General features: G+C 38.8%; 1 protein-coding gene across 2 annotated transcripts; it reads right to left on the bottom strand.

Annotated features, from left to right (window-relative positions):
- Nucleotides 1-6: 6 nt before the first annotated feature.
- LOC111587439 (sortilin-like) lies at nucleotides 7-22,424 on the bottom strand. 2 transcript variants are annotated; one of them, XM_023297403.3, is made up of 20 exons: nucleotides 22,120-22,424; nucleotides 14,358-14,420; nucleotides 13,945-14,018; nucleotides 13,735-13,837; nucleotides 12,733-12,894; nucleotides 12,473-12,546; nucleotides 10,944-10,993; nucleotides 10,731-10,858; nucleotides 9,999-10,143; nucleotides 8,388-8,543; nucleotides 7,562-7,674; nucleotides 7,276-7,378; nucleotides 7,022-7,190; nucleotides 6,717-6,901; nucleotides 6,446-6,635; nucleotides 5,793-5,909; nucleotides 4,403-4,511; nucleotides 2,835-2,947; nucleotides 2,609-2,735; nucleotides 7-2,523 (listed from the first exon to the last, which is right to left on the bottom strand). In XM_023297403.3, the coding sequence occupies exons 1-20, from the start codon at nucleotides 22,351-22,353 to the stop codon at nucleotides 2,509-2,511; spliced, it is 2,430 nt and encodes an 809-aa protein (XP_023153171.2). In that variant the 5' UTR covers nucleotides 22,354-22,424; the 3' UTR covers nucleotides 7-2,508. The 2 variants fall into 2 exon arrangements, with proteins under 2 accessions (XP_023153171.2, XP_035798403.2); XM_035942510.2 differs by lacking the exon at nucleotides 8,388-8,543.
- Nucleotides 22,425-22,773: the final 349 nt, after the last annotated feature.

Below are 22,773 nucleotides of genomic sequence, written 5' to 3'. Positions count from 1 at the left end.
ATATAAAGTATAAGCTCTTTATGGGCAACAGACACATTAATCTGAACATTTTGTAACATCAGTGAGATTATGTATGTGGGTTGCACCAATAGCAGTATCAGCATGATCATAGAAGTGTTTGTACTGCTCTATAAAAACACTGTTATTCATTACTTTGATGACTTAAAAACTGTGCCTGCATTAAGATCATTAGACGAATGCATATGGGTATTTGCTGATACGAGAAGTATCAGCCAAATACAAAAAAACTACATGAAACACAACAATGGCAACATACTGGTGCATCTTGTTAAGCAAAAAACAAACAAAAAAAAGGATAAAGTTCAAGTAAAGGGTCTGAGTTAGAATTACCTTCATACAATGCTGGGCCAAGGTTCGGTTTCACCTTTACAACCTCACCTCTAAAATTAGAAGACAGTCAAAGTGCTTTGGCAATAATTCAAGTCTTTCACCACATATTGGCTGCATTAAGCTGCACTGCATTTAAAAAATTTGACATTGTATAACTTCACAATAATGACAGGCCCTTTTAACATTTACATCAAAAGTTTCACCAGGCACTCAAACTGAAAGGCTGGCATCTTTTATTACTGTTCTTGGAGGCTGATATACTGATCACACAGTTAAAATTTTGCTGTTGTCATTGTTTACATGCTGCTGTATTTCTATTTGTTGAAAAGTATATATGAATGGTCTATGAGAAACAAAATTTTGTAATTTAGTGAAAACATAGTTCACTTGGCTTCAATATTGATCTGTTTGCTGATAATCAAGAATTTTCCTGGACAGGCTTCAACATTAAAAAAAATAAAGTTTAAACCAGCTTTGTTAAATACTTCATTTACTCAAGCAAAATCAACATTTGCAATTCTAAAATGGTCAGACATCACAGGAAAATGCATAGATTTCAATGAAACAAGGTAACACAGACTCATCGCCTTTATCTGTACCCAGGCAGATTGTGCTATTTTTCTGTGTAGTCAAACCGCAAAAGGCCTATTCTGAGAAGGAAAACACCTAATAATAGGTACAAGTTCTTCTAAGATTAGCATTTTCTATTTTTAATTTGCATCTATCTACAAAATATTTGTACTTATTTTAATGTTCCGGTCTCTTTTTTAATCGGTTTAATTTAGTTAAAGACGGGTAAAATGATAAAAACAAACATGTTGGCATAAATATTTTTTTCCTGATAACTGAAATATGTGCTGGGGCTGCACAGTGACTCGGTGGTTAGCACCGTCGCCTCACAGCTACAAGATCCCCGTTTCTTGTCCTGGCCTGGGCCGGGGATCTTTCTGTGTGGAGTTTGCATGTTCTCCCTGTGCATGCATGGATTTTCTCCAGGTACTCCGGCTTCCTCTCACAGTCCAAAAAACGTGCTGAGGATAATCGATAACTCTAAATTGTCCGTAGGTGTGAATGTGAGAGTGCTTGTTTGTCTATGTGTAGCCCTGTGATAGACTGGTGACATGTCCAGGTGTCCCCTGCTTTCACTCTAATTCAGCTGGGACAGACTCCAGCCCCCCTCCATGACCCTAATGAGGATTAAGTGGTTTATAGATAATGGATGGATGGATGAATGGATGGATGGATGGATGGATGGATGGATTGATGAAATATGTCCTATGTACAGAAAATTGTCAGACGGATGTACAATGAGAAATAACTGTCTTCACAAATAGTTTTTAGAGTTTTGTTTAAAGTCAAAAGAGTGTAACATCTAAAGTGCATCACCTGATGGGATTCTGTTAATATTCTAGTCAGTTTTTACCTGTCATGATCCACAGAAGCAACTCTAGTGAAAAACAGTGACCAGAAACAAAAAAAAGACGTACTGCCAATCACAGCAGTTGCTAGGAAACTTGTTGCTATGCCAAATTTTAGTGACTGGTGAAATTAAAAAGAACAAATGTTTAAAAGGTCCACCATGCACAATAGGACTGTATCTTGCAAGTTTTCCATTTACAAAAACAAGTTAACTGACAGCAGGTAAAAACTCTAAGCAAGAGTACTGATAATTTTCTGTATTCTGTGTCTTGGCTGTTCCCTAATGCTTAAAAACACAATCTGTATATCCAAGTTGCAGCATCTGTGTTGTGCCTCTGCAGTGCATGGCCGTCTCTTCTTGGGTCAACATGAAAGCAGTCATACAGAGCACAACAGGGCACATATTCACACTCAACGGTCTTTACAGAACTTTCTGTGACAGAGAAAACAAAAGCTCTCCAGGGACTCCAGAAGCTTTCTTCTGTTTTGCACTGGGTTTGTTCCCCCTCCCTCCTTTCCACCCTAAACCACCACCTCCTCCTGTCTGTGGGAGCCTCAACTGGTACAAGGAAGCAACATAATAAGTGGCCCCGCTGCTGCTGAATCTTCCAGCCACCAGGGGATAGCGAGAAGTGAGAAGCAGATGTTAATCAGCATGTGGGAGCAACAGGAATGCCCAGGCATCATGAAAGACTGCATTAGATTTAGTCTTGAAGAGCCTTTGATTGGGGAGAAATCTTATTCTAAGAGGTCCTATGAGGAGACACAAACAATAAAATTAATAGAAAATAAAAAAAATTTAATAAAAAAATAGAGCCTTTTAAACAGTATCACATACCTGGTCTGAATCTTCATTATATTGTGCTTTTCCTGTCTCCATGTAGTGGGTGTCAATATCATCTACTCCCTCTATTTTGTTAGCTTCAACATGTTCCCTCATAACAGAGTATCGGTGCACAAGGAACCTGATGAAAACATACCGGTGGGCGTTAGACACAAACATGGGTGAAGTGTGCACAGTGTTTCTGGGTGTAGGTGGTGAGATGAAAAACAGGTTAACTGACCGTCCTCCGCAGACGTATTTCTTAACCAGCCAAACACCTGCGACAGCACTCAACAGGAGGATCGCTATGACAACCATCACGATGACAGCAGTGTTTGCTGAACTGTTTTCACTCTGTTAACCCCAGAGACAAAGAGAGCTTTCTCTGATTATATGTAAATGCACTCACACGTGGGATAATTAGGGAAGGATGACGTACCGTGACTCAAAGATATACTGAGATTATATTACCGAAACGTGAAACACTGTATCACTATGCACACAATAACTATACTGGCATTGCTCAGACCACCCGAGCTTGAATAGTTTGAATAGTTTGTTTTCAACCAAATGAATTTGCAAGTTGTACATCATAAAAACTTGAGTGGAAAAGCAGGAAATTTAAAAAAAAAAAAAAAGAAAGGAAAATACATTGCAAAAATGTTTTTACGCTTAGCTGACATGGAAAAGTTGGCATATTCCTAAAAACAAAATGTGACAAATGGCAGTGAAACAGATGTATAACACTTATGAATCATTTAGATCTTATAAATTATGACATCCATGAAGCAAATAGTCTCGAAAAGGAAGAACTGTGGCAACATCACCATCAGATCTGTGATGAGGAGCCTGTAATGTTTCTTAACTCTCTGAACCCCAAACAGTGCCAGGGTGTTTTCTACTCCTGTCACTGTTTCACTGCAATGTAAAGTCCATGACTGGAAGTAGAGAGACATCAAAAATATATTTTCTGCAGTATGACAAAATTATAATGCCATAAGCCATTTTAAAAAATTAAACTTGAATGTCTTTTATAATTCATCTTACCAAAAAATAAAAAATAAAAAACCTGGATGTACAACATTTTTCCATATATCCACAGGCGTTACTAATACTGGAAAATTATAGTGGCTCCATATAGCATAAATATTTTCCTTCAAAAACTTGCTGACAACTTGCTGCTCTGTGTGACATTTTTGAGCCATGCTGCATTTATTTTATTAATTGTGTTTTATTTTGCCATTTATCGTTCTAGTTTATTTCCATACTTGTCCCCTTATCTGCTCTGTGTAAACACAGCCTGCAGTTAAGTTGAATAATCACATACATTTTGTGATGCAACTGTTAGTTCCAGCGGAGTCACGCATAGCTTCTTGATTTTAGTTTTGTACAGCATGTGTTTGATGCAAATGCTTCACTTTAGGACATTTGTAAATGCAACGTGTACAGTAAAGTGATTTTGATGGAATATCATTGTTAAGCTTAGATTTTCCTGACACACCACTATGTCACACATGATTATCTAACTTTCAAAAATTTGACTATTACTAGTTTTTAACCATTTCCGGCTCCAATTAATGGGGCCATTTTGGTGGTTTATGTAAAGACATGAGCCTTTTAAATCTGCTGGTAGGTTTTGGGATTCAGAGGGTTAAACTAATACATGAAACAAACAGAAATTTTTTTTTCTTTTCTTCTCATCATCTTGATGTGCTTTTTTTTGCAACTTAAGTTGTCCCAAAATACAGACAGATTCTATTCTACTGAGTATCTAGCTTAACTCGTCTCATTTTCATAGTAAGAACTGACCAGAGAATGGGGATGGAGGGCGTTACTAGTGCACATCCTCCTCAGGTCGGTCTCCTTTCTGTCTGGCTGGAAGCCTCCTTCACACTGGTCTCCTGGAATCTTCCGGTAGCTTAAATGTGAACAGAAAGAAAGACATGAAAGGCAGGACAAAATTCTTCAAAAAGAACACAACACAATATAACTGGTAAACTAAAGATAATGTTCATCCTACTAAGGAAGTGAGATTTAAAGGCCTAAGAGTTGCACAAATGAAAACATTCAGTACACAACCATCATCTTTTAATTATTGTGAAGGAATCTGATCATGTCAGCTTTATGTCTAAAGGAACACCCAGGTAATTTTTTCATTAAAAGTCACAAAGGCAGTCTTATTAGGTTGGATCTAAACGTTTTCAACACAGCACAAATCTGAACTGTCAGCTGTCACATTAAGTTGGGAGCTCAAGATCTATGACAGGCTTTTTCCATATCTAACCAATATTAGCCAAAAAAATATCACAGAGAGTGTATGACACAGTTTATGTGCCAAACCTGTCAAAACACCTTTCTTGTTCACACTGCCCTGCAAATTCACATCTATTACAAAATGAAATATCCAGAAAAATAAACCTTTATCAGATCAGATCAATGAGATTCACCAATAATGAATGTAATCTGAGTTTTGACAAAATGATAACAGGAGCTGAAGTTCAGTTTGTTGTTTCTAGCTGTTTGTAGGAGTCTATTCTCTGAGTTAATTACATACCTACAGTATTTGACTGCAGCAGGATCCAGTTTGAGACAGTTGTGCATATTTACGTGCATTAAACAACAGTAGTAACTTCATTAATTACTTAAAATTATAAATGATCCCTGATGTGGAGACAGGAACAGTAAGCCACACTATACTTTCTTCACTTCATAGAAATAGTTTAAATGGCTTGAAATAGTGAATTTATATGCAATCTTTTGTTTATTAGTGTATTATTGTATATTAATTGTCAAATATTGCATGTGTAAGAAATGCTGCACTCATATCGTGGCTCTCTCTGTCATTGTGGTATTTATATCTGAAGGAAGCTGTGAGGAACAATAACTGAAAAGGGAGCTTTGTGTGAATGACTGAATGCTGTCACTTTAACAGGCCAGCAATGAAGCCAGCAATAGTATGTATCCTATGTCTGAAAAAGGTTTATGTAGGGGATAGGAAGTCTACATGTCATGTCTAAGACGACCCTTAAGTCTTGTATTCTGTGTCCTATGTCTCTTATGCGTGAGCGCATCTATGTCTCATTTTAGCCTGACACCATTATATAAGATGTTCATATGTATATGCTTTGCCATATGTCACGGTATTAGAATTTATTGTGGTTACTAAGAGTTTCTTGGTAAAAATGCCGAACATCCTCACCCACTGGTCTGCAGCTGCTCAGTAGTCCCATTTAAACAGAACTCCAAAGGACGGCCCTTCATCTCCTCCTGCTCCACACACTCTGAGCTGTTCGCTGGTCGATAATACCCAAAGTCACTGCAAGACAAAGCTCAGTCATCCCTGCAAAACTGTAGTGCTGAATGCAGACGTTTGGGCAACAATAAGTAAATAAATTACTGCAGTGAATAGACATTAAAAATGGCCTTTACTCAAATACTACAGGACTGTTACTTTTTACTTCATGAACTTAAAATCTTTAAGAACAGTGACAAGTAAAGAGATGTTTTTTTATGTCTGTTTGCTGCAGGGGTTGTATTTGCTTCTTTTAATGAAACATACAAATATGCAGTTTGCCCCGGGGTCCACAAGCTTTTGCATCCAACTGTATATTTGCATTTTATGAGGCAAATCAAACTTGTGTACTTATGTAAAAATCAAAATCCAGTCTCTCGTCAGGAAAATGCATTGTGCTGCTCTTGTTAAAAAGTCTGCTAATAATCCATTACATAAACAAAAAAATGCATATATGTGCAGTCTCATGAATACACCACATGCAAGATGAAGAAAGGACTTAGTCTACTAGGATATTTCACATTTTTACATGAAATAAAATGGAGAAAACAAGGACATACCAGTGATAATCATCCACTGTACATGGACAGGGAGACAGCTTCTTAGTGACTGCATAGTCCCTCCCGTTCCAGCAGACAGAGTCTTTCCTCAGGCGTAAAAAGGTCTCTTTATAGCCCAGCACACAGCCATCATTAGATCCGCTTGGGTCTGCAGAATGAGCCAGCCACTGTACATAGTCTCCTTCATTACCTGCACAAGAACACATGCTAATGTTAAATAAAAACACACTTGCCGTAACAGCCATCAAATACCTTTTCCCACAAAACTCACAGTCTCTGGTGAGGAGCTTCCTGAAGTCTACTGTGATTACCACCCATTTACTGAAGTCGTTCCTGTAGCCCCACAGGCTGACGTTCATGGAGCGAGAGCCGGGCTCACTGTCCATGCCGCTGAAGTGAAGTGGGTCATTGGTGAAGTTGTACGTATGCCAGCACTGCCCTTCATCTGTTGAAAACCTAAAGAGGGTAGGAACAATGGAATGGGGAAGCCCAATTAGTACAAAATAAACTGAAAGAACTATAAAATACAATTAACTCTACCCTTAAATGAGTTTAATGTGTAAGAGCTACTCTGACTTTATTTGGTTGACAGGCGAGTTGGAGTGCTCCATGGCGACCAGCAGGCCTCCAGAGTCCAGGATGGCATAGTGATGAGGTCCTCTGAGGGCCAACAGCCATGTGTAGCCCCCATCATCAGACACGTACACATCAGGTGAGAGAGCTGACTCCGCATCTCCAACGCTGCCTGGAGGAAGGGAGGAAGACGGTGTAAATAGCATTCAGTAAAATGATTGTGTTGAGGGCAGCTTGTGTGTGTTTGTGTGTTTTACCGTGGGCCAGGATGAGGCCCACTGCGTTGGGCTGTGAGAGAGGGAGCATGGGGACGTTCATCCTCATGGTGGTGCTGTAGGAGGCGTGGATGTGTAGTCTGCACTGTAAAGGCACCAAAACAAGGCTAATGTTGGTGCATGCTCTGATAAACGTTACCGCTTATGCACTTGCACCCTACGCTTACATGGCATATTTAATATGAGTGTGTTTGGAACAACAGTTTATTTGAGACAATAAAACCTCATATTAAAACAAAAAATTATGTGCAATATTAGTGTGTCTCACTCTGTTTGGTCTGTTGGTGGCAGTGTCGGTGCTACAGTGGCTGTTCTGTGGTCTGTGCAGCGTCTCCCACTTTGCTCCTTGGTCATATGTGATCACTGTCTCCACTGCATCGTCTGCAAAAACAACACAATGGAAAGCCTGTAACTTTCACTACTATCAAGGCCCCTGTAGACATTTTGCATTTGCAGCCCATAAAGTGCACACAATAAAATATCAGCACTACCCTTCTCCTACCAATAATCCAAAGCAATTCATACGTTTATAGATAAATATCCTGCCTTCCCAGCAGCAAATAATTTCAGTTTATTTTACAATGGTAAGAAAATCAAACTGCATCCATCTAAATTTGCTTGAGATAAGTAATCGATGTCAGTTCATATTAACTCTACTGTATCTATTTTTAGAGATAAGAGGGATTATAAACAAATCTTTCAGTGTGTCTTGATGGAGTATTCAATTTGAGCAAAAAAGATGCTGAATTCACAAAAAAGAAAAATCAAATATCATAAAGAGCTGACTCATTCTCTCATGCTGGAGTTTCCCGTTGCACCAAGAACGGAAAGTCCCTACATTTGCAATTGCATTACTATAAAAAAATAATCCAACTTTAACCTATAACTGACTAAAACCCATTTAATTAAATGTGCATCATTGTGGTATAATCTTGAAAATTAGTAAACAGCAGAGCAAAGTACAAGCTGTTCTGACACCTGCGAACTTCGGTGAGTGAGACATTAGGATCAAATGCAATGTATATGTAGTGCTTCCTAAAATAATTACTGAGGAATAAATGTGGAGGAGCATATTAAACCCTGTGTTAACCAACCCTCTGTGAGTACGCTGGTCATGTAGACGCCCCTGAGTGAAGCAATGGCAGTGAAGTCAGTGTCACTTCCCGTGGTTGTGTAGAGATGGCGCTCCAGAGACTTGGAGAACACAGTTCCTCTGTCATCTGACACATAAATAGTTCCAACACCAGAGTCTGCTCCTCACAATGCACACACAGAAACAGCAGATGGTTTTGGATTATACACTATGATACATTTACTGATCTCCAAGGAGAAATCTATTGCAGCTTCAAGGTTTTCTTTGCTTTTAAAGGATACTTAAAGGTGGAGTCAGTGATCTCAATTCAATACACCTACTGTCAAATCTAGTAAATATCTCCTCACGGACTAAAAAAAACACTATTTCAGCCAATCAGCAACCAGACAGTCTCTGAAGCTGCAGCATCTGTACAGATTGTAGATCAACAGTGCTCAGGCTGCTAGAACCAGCTGCACTCTAACCTCTGCCTTTTCCTTATCTACATCCTCACCAACAACGAATGGAGCTACACCAGAATAGCGATAAAACATAAACAACTTCAGAGATATTATCCTGGTGACCTGTGTAAATGGCAAATCTCATATGCTCTGTCAATGGTGCTCTTCTGTAGAACTGCTGCATCGTAAGATAAAAATCGAAATGCCACTAGTATATAGCAAGCTGTTGTAACATTTAATAGCTGATTTTGACCATTTCAGATTTACAATTACAGACACCAATAATGTTATTTTGACAAGCTGTAATTAAAGTGTGACTTGTCAAATGTTTTCTTCAGGACAACATGTAATATCATTGTAATTAATCAAAGCAACAGCTAGAGGTATCTGTAATTCTGAGTTTATCGATAAGGAATTTATGGAAAAGGAGAGCTTCGTTCATTAGACACTTGTGGTCAGAATTTACTAGAACTTTGGCGTCAGGCTGCACTGACATGCATGTTTGAAAAAAGAAGACACAACAGCCTCCCACTCGCTGTAGATTCTGATGTCATTACAGAAACTGGCACCATCATTTTACCAAGTTAATACTTGGATACTCAAAATAGCTAGAATTAGACTGACTAGTCAGAGTTTCGATTTTATTACATAAAACGCCATTCTGAAGTTACTGTTACTGACAAAGCTTGTAGCAATGATGTTAGTGATACATATGCTAAGCTAGCCTAAAATTTCAATATGCTATGTACCTAGACTTTGGCTTAGAAAAGCATTGGCTTCAACACTAACTTAAATATTGACAGGCTTATTGTCACACTTGCTACTGTAAAATAACATTTGCTACATATTTTCTTAACGATATAATGACCTTCACTTGCAGATACTACTTTACGCCATATTTCTCTACTAGTCAGCTAGCCAGTTGTTAGTGTTGTTACTTGGCCATGTATGTCCATGAATTTGAGAGTCACTGCTTCTGAAGGCAGGATGTGTTTGTTTGGACGCTGAATTCAAATATTAACAATCTTTCCCCAGAACTGCTGACTTCACCTTTAAGCGGGATGTGTGTTTGAAGGTTGTATTTTTGAGTTATCAAGATTACTGTCAATCATCCGCACCATCAGTAATTAGCAACATCATCAGCATCCACATCAACCATCAACAGTTCTAACCTCCAGGGTCGTCCACATGCATGAAGATCATGTCCTGATTGGCTGCCAGGATGGAGTAAAACTGCTCGTGGTTGACTGTGGGAAGCTGAGCCATGTTCCACAGCTCACCTCCGTCCACTGACACATGGATCATCCGCTCTGTACCCTAAGGAACACACAAAAACATAACTTGTGAAGTGCTGAGAAATATATTAAAGCATTATTAGTGATGGAGCTTCAAGTCAAAGATAATATATGTGTACAGGGGGTGCAGATAAACCATGTGAATGGAAAAATGAGACTTTCTACTCACATCTACTTAATCTATCTGTTTCCTTGCATGTTAAACCAGAGGAAAGTCAGGTGATGTTTCAAGCTGCTGGGTAGATCTTTTTCCTATGAATTTTGTCACTCTGTACAGATTGCACATACAGCTGGTTGAGATCAGATCACAACATGAGCCAGACCAACTCCAGATGTGGTCACACTGATCCAATTGCATTCTGATCACAGTGTCAGCATTTACACCTTGCATTAGCATGTGTTTTAAGTTATCCAGATAGGATATCCAGACATAGACTTAATGCCAGATGTCATAAACCATTTAAACGGCAAGACACCACGTAGTTTTTTTGCACTCTTGGAGACCCTATACAATCTTTGCTTCTTAATGTAATGAGTGTACACATGAATATATATTGTTACTATTTATGCTGACAGACACATTGCACACACAAACACACATACACGCACCATGCCAGTCATGATGGAAGCAAAAACAAATCTTCCTCCCAGTACAAAGGAGTAAACTCTCGTTGCGATGGTCTGGAAACTTCTACCATAGTCGACTGTCTTCCTCAACTCTAACATTCCTTTGTCATCTAAACAGGAAGAAAGTGAGGTTACTGAATGTATTATTAAATTTTTAATACGTTAACAAATGGGGATGATGTCATCTTTACTTACTGCAAGATCCATTGTTATTAGTTGTAAAGTAAATGCTGTTCTTTGGGCCCCTGTGTGTGAGAAAAAGAAACTGTGAAGGCAGGAATCAGTGGGAGAAAACCTAGTTGTGCTCACATTTTTTAACATCTCGAAGTTGTGCAAGTTCAGATGTAAATCCATTTTTGGAATTTGTAGAAATCACAGATTATGGTTATGGTTTCTTCAAAGTGCTGTACACAGCAGGCACACATAAACCCTCCTCCTCAGGCTGCACTCCAAGCTCTCTCTGGTTTTGTTTGCTGCCAAAGGGAATGAAGGTTTTCACACTGAACAGATTCTGCTGGTTCAAGGACTGCGGGCTGAATAAGAATGCCTCTGCTGACTCATGATTCACTCTGACAGCAACCTCAGCTCCCTTGCTCTGCAGTTAATTTAGTTTGAGGCCTAAATGACAGCTGTGGTCATGCAGAGCTATCGCTATGTTCCCACAATGCAGTGCTAACAACCGCAGGCTGACACCACAACCTCATGTGAACTCTGGTGCTCAAATGAAACCAAAGTCAGGAGAGTGATCAGAAGTGTGGTGAGGAAGACAGCTGGAAAAACAACATTGGACAAAGAACACACACAGTTCTCTTTTACGAGAAGCAAAGATGCACAATTAGACTGTGTGGCAACAAACATGGACAAAGCGGCTTTGCTTCTTGCCAATGATGGTCAGTTTACAGTGTTTGATGCAGACAATTGACAAACTGTACTATTTTAGTCTTTACTTGACCAATACTCAGTCCTTTTTCACTGCTTAACTGTTGTCTTCACTTTATTCCACATTATAATACAACTAAAATAAAGCTAAAGTGCCATAAAGCGTTAACCTGCACTATGATGCACAACTCAACCTGTGCTTGAAGCCCTTCTGCAGTCACAGAGCTGCTCAGTCAGTGACACTGGTAATTATTATTTATTTAGGAGATCTTGGTTCAAAAATAGACACCAGGGATCCTAAGTAAGACACAGTTTATTTAGGTTTGCCAAAATATCTGATTTTCACTACATAACTACTGTGACCAGGTATTTACAATAATGACATTAACACAATATTTATGGACGAGTAGAAAAATAAATTGGTATCAGTCATTTCTTATCTTTTTTGGCCAATTAATTACACTCAAAATAGTGTAATAATAATAACAGAGTGTAGGGATGTTGAGAGGATCTGCAATTATGCCTGTACTGTATGTCAACCAGGTAGTTACTGGTGCTCAGACATTTACAACATAATCATATGTGTAATATTAACATGATAGCAATACTTTATTTTTTAAATATCATGTTTATGATCAATACTGGCATATCAGTCAATTGTAATTTCCTTCAGTCAAAACACAAAGGGCCAAAAATGAGGTTCAGCCCCTCTAAATAATTTTCTTAAAGTTGCTAATGTTTGGTCTATGTCATTTGCTACATGTTTAGTACCAACACTAATGCATTCAAGTGTGTGTTTGGAATTTAATCACAGTGTGACTCGGGATGTAAAAGTCAATTCTCACCATCTGACCAAACACACACTGTCATGGATCTTCCTCCAGGTGGCGCCAAAGTCCTCAGATAGCCACAGCTCTGACTGAAGGGGAAAAAAGCTTAGTCAGTAAAAGAGTTTCATGTACTTCTGAACATTCACTGATGCCTTATTGAGAATTCAACAGCCTGAAATTCAAGTGTAGCATCCATTTAAGATGGACACCTAAGTAGGTTAACTTTAGCAAACTGTGCTACGACTATAAATTCCTGACAGATTGATCCCTGCTACCGTGATACTGAGCGTCAGAAGTGTGTTGCAGTCTCCAGGGTTGTACAGCATCTGAATGAGGGGCTCAAATGGCAGGTCATTTGAAACAAAGGTTAGGCCGAAGTCCTGAGAGCGAAACAGTCGAAACCCTCCGATATCTGACACATCACCAGTCAGGATCACCTGAAACCAAACAGAGAAACTAAATCATCAGTCAAGTAATTAAATTGACAGAAAATAATTCTGCACCGCTTAAACAAGAAAATCTTTAAATCACTGTGCACACAAAAACACCAAAGATTCTTCAGGTACAGCTTCACAAATGGGAGGATTTGCAGCTTTTTGCATTTTATGTCACTAAAAGTTGTTTACATTATATACTATGTAACCTCACACACCTTCTCAGGCAATTACTTTGCACATTTTTGTACACTGGAAGTATTTCTGTTCCTTTTCACAACCTATAGTCCTTTGATGACACTTGCTGGTAATTAGACTTATAACACTTGATTCTTATTTGTATTGTAACACTGATTGTCCACTGACTTGCAACACTTTTTAAAAATCCATATGCTAGCGTGTACTGTTATGCACTACAACACCGAGGTAAGCTCCTCATATGTAAAAACCTACTTGGCAATACAACTGTTTGTGACTCCTGATTTCTAAACCTGTCATATTTTAAGGTTCTGGACAGTTGATTAGACAAAATAAACGTTTTGGAGATGTCACTTTGAAATCTGGGACAATAAACCCAGCATTTTCCTCAACCTTCCCACATTTTAAAGGCAAACGGTACAGAAATAGAAAAAAAATTAGAAGCAGCTTTACTGAAAATAAAAGTAATCAATCATTGCAGCTCTACTCAGAGGAGAGCAGTGAGAAATGTTTTTCTTTAACCCACAGTAGAGCAAAGCTTTGAAGATGTTTCACTGCATAAGACAAAACTAAAGCATGTGCTGCATCTTTATCATTTAAATATTAATAAACATAAACCAGGTCTGACTTCCCAGCACGGCTCACCTTCCCTGACTGATCTGGACTGATGGCGATGCCAAACTCTGTCTGGATGAAGGTGTGGTTGATCAGATGAGTCACGTCTTGGAACGTCTTCCCATAGTCTTCACTGACATATAGACAAGGTTACAGTTACAGCCTCAGATTGTTGTAAGGGCCAAACATTTAGTAATCCATTTTCAGTTGGTGTGCTGTCAGAAATGAGGCACTTCTCACCTCCTGTAGAGGTTGGACTGGCCAAAACGCATCATGAACAAAGGAACCTGAAACGTCGTCAACACCAGCAGCACCTGATAGGAGACAGTTAGACAGCAATATGTACATAATCTTGGATTCTTTTTAAAAAAATATCACACTTAAAGCTGAACAATGTGCAAAAGATTTAAATTGCAATTATCTGATCAATATTGCATTTGCATTTTTTGAATTTCTTCTCCACTGGAAAAAAAAAAAAAAGTCTGTACTCAACAAACATGTTCACTTATGGAGAGTATGATTTGTAGGCCAGGTCATCTCTCCGAAGACCAAAATGCTTCATTTGTCAAGGTATTTTGTTACACATTTTACTTTTATTAACTATTCATCCCTCATTCCAAGCCTTACAGTTTTAAGCATATAGACAAACTCACCCCTGATCCATCTCCCACCCAGGCCAGTGACAGTGACCCCATGGTCCGTACTTTAAACGTGAACTGAAACGGCAGAGAAAAAGCAAACAGAAGTTACAATTTTCACAAATCTGGGAAAAACAATCAATGAGGAATTCCAGAAAAATGTCTCTTGACTAGCAGCCACATTGGCCAACACAGGACTATTTGAAATATCTGGGAGTCTGGTGGGATGTTGCTTGCTTAACAAGAGTGAAGAATATTTTTCGAAACACACAAAACACGCACAAGAGAGTTTGTGCGTGTTTTTGTCATTTTCTACACGCTAAACTAAGAGGACAGAATGAATTGTCCATACTGTCGGCCATTTGGATGCACTCTGTGTGTGTGACCTACATTCCTGACTAAATGACAAAGCTGAGGCCAGAGAACAAGACAGTCGCTGATGTCCTGAACACTGCAAACACAACACACGTAAGGGATGAATGTGTTACGTTTTTAAATATTTACCTCACTATTAACTTACTACTATATTTCTCAGGTTATGAGAGATTTAAAGTTCAAAATATAATAAACAAGTTGGAGTGACATAATACTACAGGCACAGAGAGGAAACGGTTTGGACCTGAACTTTTCTTTCACAACAAGTGCTCTGACTGCAAACAACATTCCCGTCCATTCATCCAGGGTGACGTTCAAGTGTCTGGCTTTTTGAGCGACGTGTTTAGCCGCAGCCCACATTGTTTGGAATCTGAGGGAGGTTTTTCCTCCTCCTCTCTTTAGCTGGTGGATGCAGAGATGTTTACAAGGTGAGTGCAGCCCTGGAGAGTCTGTGTACGGCTCTATAAAGCCACAGAAGATGACCAGGTCTGCCGTCTGCCTGCTGGAAACTCCTTGCAAACAAGTCCAGTGGAAACTGGCCTGCCCGGCTGTCCAAGTCCGTGAACACAACTTTCCATCTCTCCTGCATTAATCATTTCATCACGCTCTTGCTGTGTCCATCTGTTCTTCCCTTTTCTGATTATTTTGACAACTTCTCCCTTCGTTTTATGCAGTAATGTGCTAATCTATTGATTAGATTAAAAAAAAGCCGCATGTGTGCCATTCTCCTAAAACCCTCACGCTAATAAATAAACCTCGGTGCTTCTGGTTCTAATCTGTCCAAGGAAATGCTGTTGTTTGTTTTCTTTCCCTTAAATTTAAAAATAAGCCTGATTTGGCTCGTGCACTTGAGGTTTAAGCTGTTTTTATCATCACTGAGTAAAAGATTCCTCCATTTTTTCCCCTCATATTGCTAACTGATGTCTGACCCCAAAATTATCACTGGTCAGAGTCATTGTGGTGTAGTGGGAACTAAATAAATGGGAAGACGGAGTATTTATCTGCTTTCCATCCAAACATCTACTGATTTATAATGTTCTTTACACACTAAATAAAAGAAGCTGTTGATGCTTGTACTGCAGTTTTTATTATGCCTGTGAGAAAAATGGGCCGAATAACATTCATATTATTATAAGAAAACATGTGAAGTAAGAAACAAAAAAAACTACAAAATACTGAACAAGACTACAGCCAATTTAGTGGCTCTTTCAGGCTGTACTTCAGCAAAGTGAAGCATGTTAAAATGCTGTAATGTTTACCTTGTTCATCACCGTAGTTTAGAATGCAAACTATCAATCAAGTACAACTGAGGCAGATGGGAGTGTGCTTCGTTTTGCTCGTAAACCACAATATTGTACGAACTGAAACGTTGACCTGTGACTGGTGTTAGAGGAAATTAAAGGATCACCAAGTTATTATAATTCATCCAGAGGAGAACATGAATGTCTGCGCAAACTTCCATGGCAAAGCATCCTGGATTCCTGAATCCTCCATTTGCCTCAAAGGATATTTGAAACAGCATTGCCATTGCATAGTTTGCTCCCATGAGAGAATATATATGTGTGTTTTTCAGGTGCAAAATGTCTCACTCAAGTACATAACATATCGTCGTCATGGGATCCTGATGAAAATGTTTGTTTAAGCCTCAAAAACACATTCAGGCTCTACCTTATTTACCTTTATGTGTATGCAAACACTGCAACTGCACAAAGGCAGAATGAGAAAGTTATAAAGGTTAATAAATCATGGATTATAAAAGAACAACCACATAGGTACATAAAAGCCGCTTTTTGAATGACCTTCTAAGATCCAATTTGAAAAGCAAATGTTAATACTCAGGTCACAGCAACACTGCAGGTCAACAGGTTCCATGTTGTGTCCTTTCTAAGGATCAGGTCTTTGCAAATGTTTCTGTTAACTGCTTGTACACCTGCGTTGAATTTACCCAGTGGGGTGTTTTCCACATCTGTTCCTCTGAAACCCTTAGTAGACAAATGCTGACTTGACCAGTTACAGTTCACTGGGTCTGAAACCCAAACAATCAACATTACTAAGCAAGTCAGCTAGAAGCTGCATTCAAGTGAAAACGCGAGTTTTATCTCAAATCAGGAGTCCAAAGTAAGATTTCATAGACCGATGTTTGAGAAAGGTAGTTTATGCAAAGCAAAGGCTTACTTTGTCCTGACATGTAGTGCAAATAAAAAAGGAGTGGAAAAGAGTAAAATAGATATACATTAGTCAGCAAACAAAATGAAGAGATAAGTGCCTGACCCAGTTGGATGTGGCCTCACAAACCAGACATGACCTCATGCTGCATCACGTGCTGCATTCAAGGGTCCAGACCTGGTCTGAAAAGGCTCCTCTGATCTCCCTACGCAGCTCAGCTCAGGACACTCTGGCATTCAAGGTGTGCCAGTACTTTCAACTTTCAACAGTGCACAACAATGTAGCATGAGGGAGGATCACACATGCAGCTGCACAGACACATGTTGTATATCCACGCTGACTCAGTAACGCACACAGTCGGTGGGTGGGAGCACAGTGAAGTCCTCTCAGAGGTCAGATGCCAACACAATGAGCTCCTTATTCCCTCTGCTCTGGGCTTTAACTTTCTGCTTCAGCCATGTTTACACACATAAAACTTGGAGGTCAAACACTCAGATCTAACACATGAAGCTGTGTGGACTGAGCCTGTGCTGCTGGGCTCAGCTTTTAGGAAGAGCAGGCTTGTATTAACGTCCACTGGATTCTTATTGTTAAAGAAAAACAGAAAAGAAGAAAAGCAGAGACCTGCAACTAACCATGCTGCCTATATATTTGATTAATTAATTTAGAAGAGTTATAAAGTATTGAGATCACATGCCCAGTTTGTTTACCTTCTTGAAGGATTTGCTCAACAGAAAAATGGACCACACCAATTTAGATTTTGTATTTTAGCGATGATGCTCAGCTGATGAATCCTACTGACTTTAACGATCCCTTGACTCTTCCTCTGGCACCATCATGACATTTTTAGCTTATAGTAAAATGCTTTGACATCCAGAAATTCTTTACAGACAAACTGGCTTTTTCAGGGCCAGTAGCGATAATTCATAATCAAGGAATTTGAAATGCCTTTGTTTACTTTAGTTGAGGTAGGCAGTATTTTTGGCATCATTAGGCAAAAATTCAACACTGGCCTTTCAGCATTCTGTAATTCAACTGGTCTGAGAAGAAATACCACTTCCTACCACACCTTTCCAGACCAGATCAGGTGTGACATTATGCACATCCCTAATGGAGTTTAGTCAAGGCTTTATACTACTTTCTAGTTTGCTGGAAAGATGGCATTCACCTATTTTCCATAGTGTATACTACTGTACTTGTAACGTAGTTGATTGTAGACACATGGACTCTTATAGACTAGGGCAAATGACAAAATATATCCTAGTGAACCATTCACAGATTGGCAGGTATGTAAAGTATAACACCGGTCTTAGACAAAACAGCCAGACTACAATCCCAAAAAGTGGAATTCTGGCTTTTTCCTCCTCCATTTCCAGATTTGTATTAAACAAAAAGAGACGTTTCCCAGCTATCCTTCAATGTTTACAGGCAATTACTCCTGACATGCATCCAATCAGACAGTTCTGTGGCTGGGGTATTGCTCAAGACCACAGACTGACTACAAAGTGCGAAAAGCGGCTGCACTACAGCCACAATTTATGTATTTAATCAGAAATCGGTTTTAAAAAATGTCAGCGGTCGGAAAAATGCTGAATATTGGATCCAATACTCAGTCAGGCAGATAATCAGTCGACTTCTAGTCCAGACATTAATTTCCACCTTTGAGTAAACTGTTGGAGTTGCCATGTTGGGGATTCACTAACTTTTCATGAATCACCACAAATTTGGTTTATGACCTGCAAAATAAATAGCATTCCTGTTAGCCATTAGCTGCCCTTTTTGTTGCAGGTTATTTAGCAAATGATAGCATGCTAACAAACTAAGGCAGCAAAGTAAATATGACACCTGCAAACATCAGTATGTTAGTCTCAGTACCCCAGTACAGCCTCAAAACATGGCTGTGGATAGCTTTACAAAACTGATCACTATTTTTGTATATTTTACAAATGAAACTATTATTTGATTAATCCACAAAATAATTGGGTGTTAATTTGAACTCAAATTCAGTCTACTAAGGTGCACAACAGCGACAGAGAAGGTGAATTCAGCAATGTTTTGACATGTTTTCTCATAAAAACTTGTTGATTTATTTGAACTGTGGATGCATTTAGTTCCAACCACAGACCTTAAACACACTTCCTCATTTCTACATCTTCTGTGGCTGAATAAATATTCCAAGTAAATGTCTACCTCTGATTCTACATGTGCCTTCTTTACTTTTACTACTTTGTTGTTCTCACTGGATGTCTCTTCCTGTGTATCAACAAACCTATACTTTCCTTAGCTCACTCTCACATCATGTGGAACATCAGCTCCGCTGCGGGGTGTTCTGACAGCTGGCTGCGACCCAGCTACGCTTCACCCCCAAAACAGAACATGTTTTTTCTCTACGTTGTTTTTGGCCAGAGGGGAAAGAGGAAGGGTCAGAGTCTGAAGAAGAAAAAAAAAAAGAAACAGCAAGCTAGTTTGTAAACTTGACAGGGTCAGCTGAATGAATCCCACAAAAACATGCAAAACCTGGGAAATCAGTCAAAACCTGGGCTGGCTGACAAAACACATCCTGTGTAGTCTATCAGGACTAAAACAGCACAAAAAGAAGCCCAGAAAGGAATAGGTTAGACTTGTCTAATCTTCTAATTTACACAGCCATCTGGAAAGTAAGGAGCGTAATAACACTACTGATCTAATCGCTCACTCCACCCTGCAGGGCTGATAACAAGAGAACTCAGACATCAGTCCACAGCAGAGATCAGATCAAGTTCTGCTTAAAAAAACTTGGGGAATGTCTGTGAGAGAGAAAGGCCCAGAGCAGATGGGAGGAGTCTCTGGAGTTTCTGAGAGCACGCCGAATCGTTTTCATGCTCAGAGGCTGGCCCAGGTGTTTGAGCCACAGCAATGATGCAACGCCCGCTTCCTCCGTCAAACACACACACAACAGGGCGACGATCCCGTGGAGCTCTGCGGCTTTGGAAAAAGTTGTTATTTCTGAACATTCCCCAGGACATCAGAGCTGTTCTTGGTGCACTTCCTATTACAGCATGTTCAGCACTGAAGCAACACAATTTCTTGTTTGGTCTATTAAAGGATATGCTTTAAGACTGAAATAGATGAACGAGATAGGAACAAAGGGGCAAAAACTAAAAAAAAAACAGACATTAAAGATTCTAAAACCATGCATGTCATCATCATGCAACAGATTAACCTTGACCCCACGTATAAAATGCAAGAAAAAAACTGAAAGTCATATGTGACCACCTCCAAAATCCTTGTGTTACCAGATTGGAAGAACACAACTCTGAATGTCTGAGGTTACATTCAGCATTCAGCCGGCATCATTAGTCCATCAGAGCATGAGAACTCAGAGTCAGCAGGCATAATGGTTGTGACGGAGACTGATGACCTACATTAATCCAGATCAATTTTAAAAAAAGAGTGTAACAGACAGCTGAAGAGATTGTCAGAAATCCTTACTGAATCACGATAATTCTACATGTTTTGCTATTTTTCTCTGAGTATTGTTACTTGTACGTTGGTTTAAAGCTGCAATGACTAATTAATTAGTAACTCGACCTTAAGGTAATCTGCCACTATGCTGATAACTAATTTAATGCATCAGTTATTTATTTTAAGAAAAAATCTAAATATTTTCTGGTCTCACCATCTGCCACGTGAAATTGCAGCATTTCTTTGTCCTATATAACAGTCAGTGGCGGCTCTTGAGGTTTTGTAAAGCTGTTCAGACAAAACAAGCAAATCTAAGATCCTTTTCTGGAATATTTCAAAGACAAAACAATTCATTGAACAATCAAAAAACTGCTAGATTAACTGGTAGTTGATGTAAAGTTTTGGACTGTCAGTCTGACACAACAGGCAATCTCTAGAAGTCCATTGGGCAACTTTTGTCCCCCCAACATTTTCACCCTCCTGTTGTCCTCATTTACATTCACCAAAAAAATATTGTTTCCTTGTCTGAAAAAAATCCAAAAATTCAACAAAAAAATTCCCCAAGTTTCAGAAAATTTGCAAAACCTTCAGGAAGAAAATTCCAATAATTCCTTAAAAGTTTTCCTTAAAAGTTTTATTTAAAAACAATAATAATAATAATAATAATAATAATAATAATAATAATAATAATAATAATAATAATTTGGCAAGAAAATTCTTGTAAAAATTTTACAAAAAATGAGTAAAAATCTTCCAAAAAAAATCCTAAAAATATCTAAAGTGATTACATATATATCAGTAAAACTTTTAATATTTTCTTTAAGAGCATTCACATAAAAATCAACCAAAATCCAGCAAAATTCGCTGGATTTTGGTTGATTTTTTGTGAATGTTCTTAAGAAAATTTTTATCATTTCCTTTTTTCCACCAAAAGATGTTCAAAGATTTCCCAAAAATGTTGAAAATGTGGACATCAGAAGTTTCACTTTAAAAATATTTTTTTTTCTCCACATTTTAAAACTTTAAAGCGGGTCGATTCTGACACGCAGGACGACACGAGAGTTAAAACAAAAGCATTAAATACGAAGAAAGCAGCATGAAAGTTTAACTAATACTGTCTTCAATTTTGATGAATCGCAGTTTGACTTTTGGATTAAATGACTGGTTGAAAAACTGTGAGAACACCTAGACATTGTGTGTAAATGGCGTTTTCAAATTGTGTTTTTTGTCTGAACTCATATAAACAAATTTAAAATTCAATTCAGGCTGCAACTAACGATAACTTTTTACTATTGGTTATTTTCTCGAGTAATTGACTAATTGATCTATAAAATGTTTTTAAAAATGCCTATACCCCCCCAAAAAAAATTTAAAACATTAAAAATACTAAAACTAGTTTAGCAGTTTCCAGTTCTAATTTCAAGACACGAAAAGTCTGAAAATACTCCAATTTGATATAATCATGAGATGTTTGGCAATTTTAAGTTACTGGATCATCTTAATAGTACACGATTAATTTTCTGCAGATCAAATAATCGATTAATCAACTTATCGTCCCAGTTATTATAGATAGTTTTAACTTCTAAGATCCACGTATACTTATTTAAATTCCACTTTTTTGTATGTGATGATACAATGTTTTTCAGTGGAGTGAATGTGCAGCTCCATGTGAAAAGTGACCACAAACTGACTTGTGCATGAGTCCCCTCCAGCAGCTGCAGCTAACTCTGAGTTAACAAGTGAATTCTTCTGCAGAGTTTAGTCACATTATTCCTGCTGTAAAGTCACTTACAGTGTTGGTGTTGTTGAGCAGGGCTGCCTCCACTCCGGACAGAGCTGTACATGTCTGTTCATTCAGTGCTGCGCTGCGCTTCGACAGCTCCGTCCTCTCTAAAACATGTCGCTCCTCATCACCTCCAGACTGCAGCCTCCTCGGCTCCGACGGCTTCCCGCCGCCTCGCTGCTCTCCGCCGGCCGAAGCCGAGAAACACAAGCCGAGCAGCAACAGCCAAGAAGCGGAGACCATGATTTCACCAAGACTGAACAACTTTCTGGGACTCTGCGAGAAACTCCAGTGTCCCACCACTTGGCTTCACATGCCCCCCTCATCACCAAAAGCATCTTCAATAACGGCCCATCCACCGCGGAACCTGATTGGTCGAGACCAGAATAACCTGCGATCTGATTGGACGACGGGAATCTCCCTCAACCGTGTGTCTGAATTTCTCTGGAGTTAAACTGCCCCCTGCTGGACAGACTGTGCAGAGACGCAGAACAGACTTCATGACTGGTTAGTTTGTTCTCTGATTTTTTTTTGGATTCTAAGAAACAGGAGAAAACCAGAATAAATAGTCCAAAAAAAGTGGCAAATTTTACAACAGTTCTTGTATTTTCCTCTAAAACTTAATTTTTTACTAGATAATCTTCACGTGTCTAACAAAACAAT

Source organism: Amphiprion ocellaris, unplaced genomic scaffold (genome assembly GCF_022539595.1).
Source record: "Amphiprion ocellaris isolate individual 3 ecotype Okinawa unplaced genomic scaffold, ASM2253959v1 Aocel_unscaffolded151, whole genome shotgun sequence".
NCBI classification, from domain to species: Eukaryota; Metazoa; Chordata; class Actinopteri; family Pomacentridae; genus Amphiprion; species Amphiprion ocellaris.
This window is presented reverse-complemented; position numbering and strand designations above follow the sequence as displayed.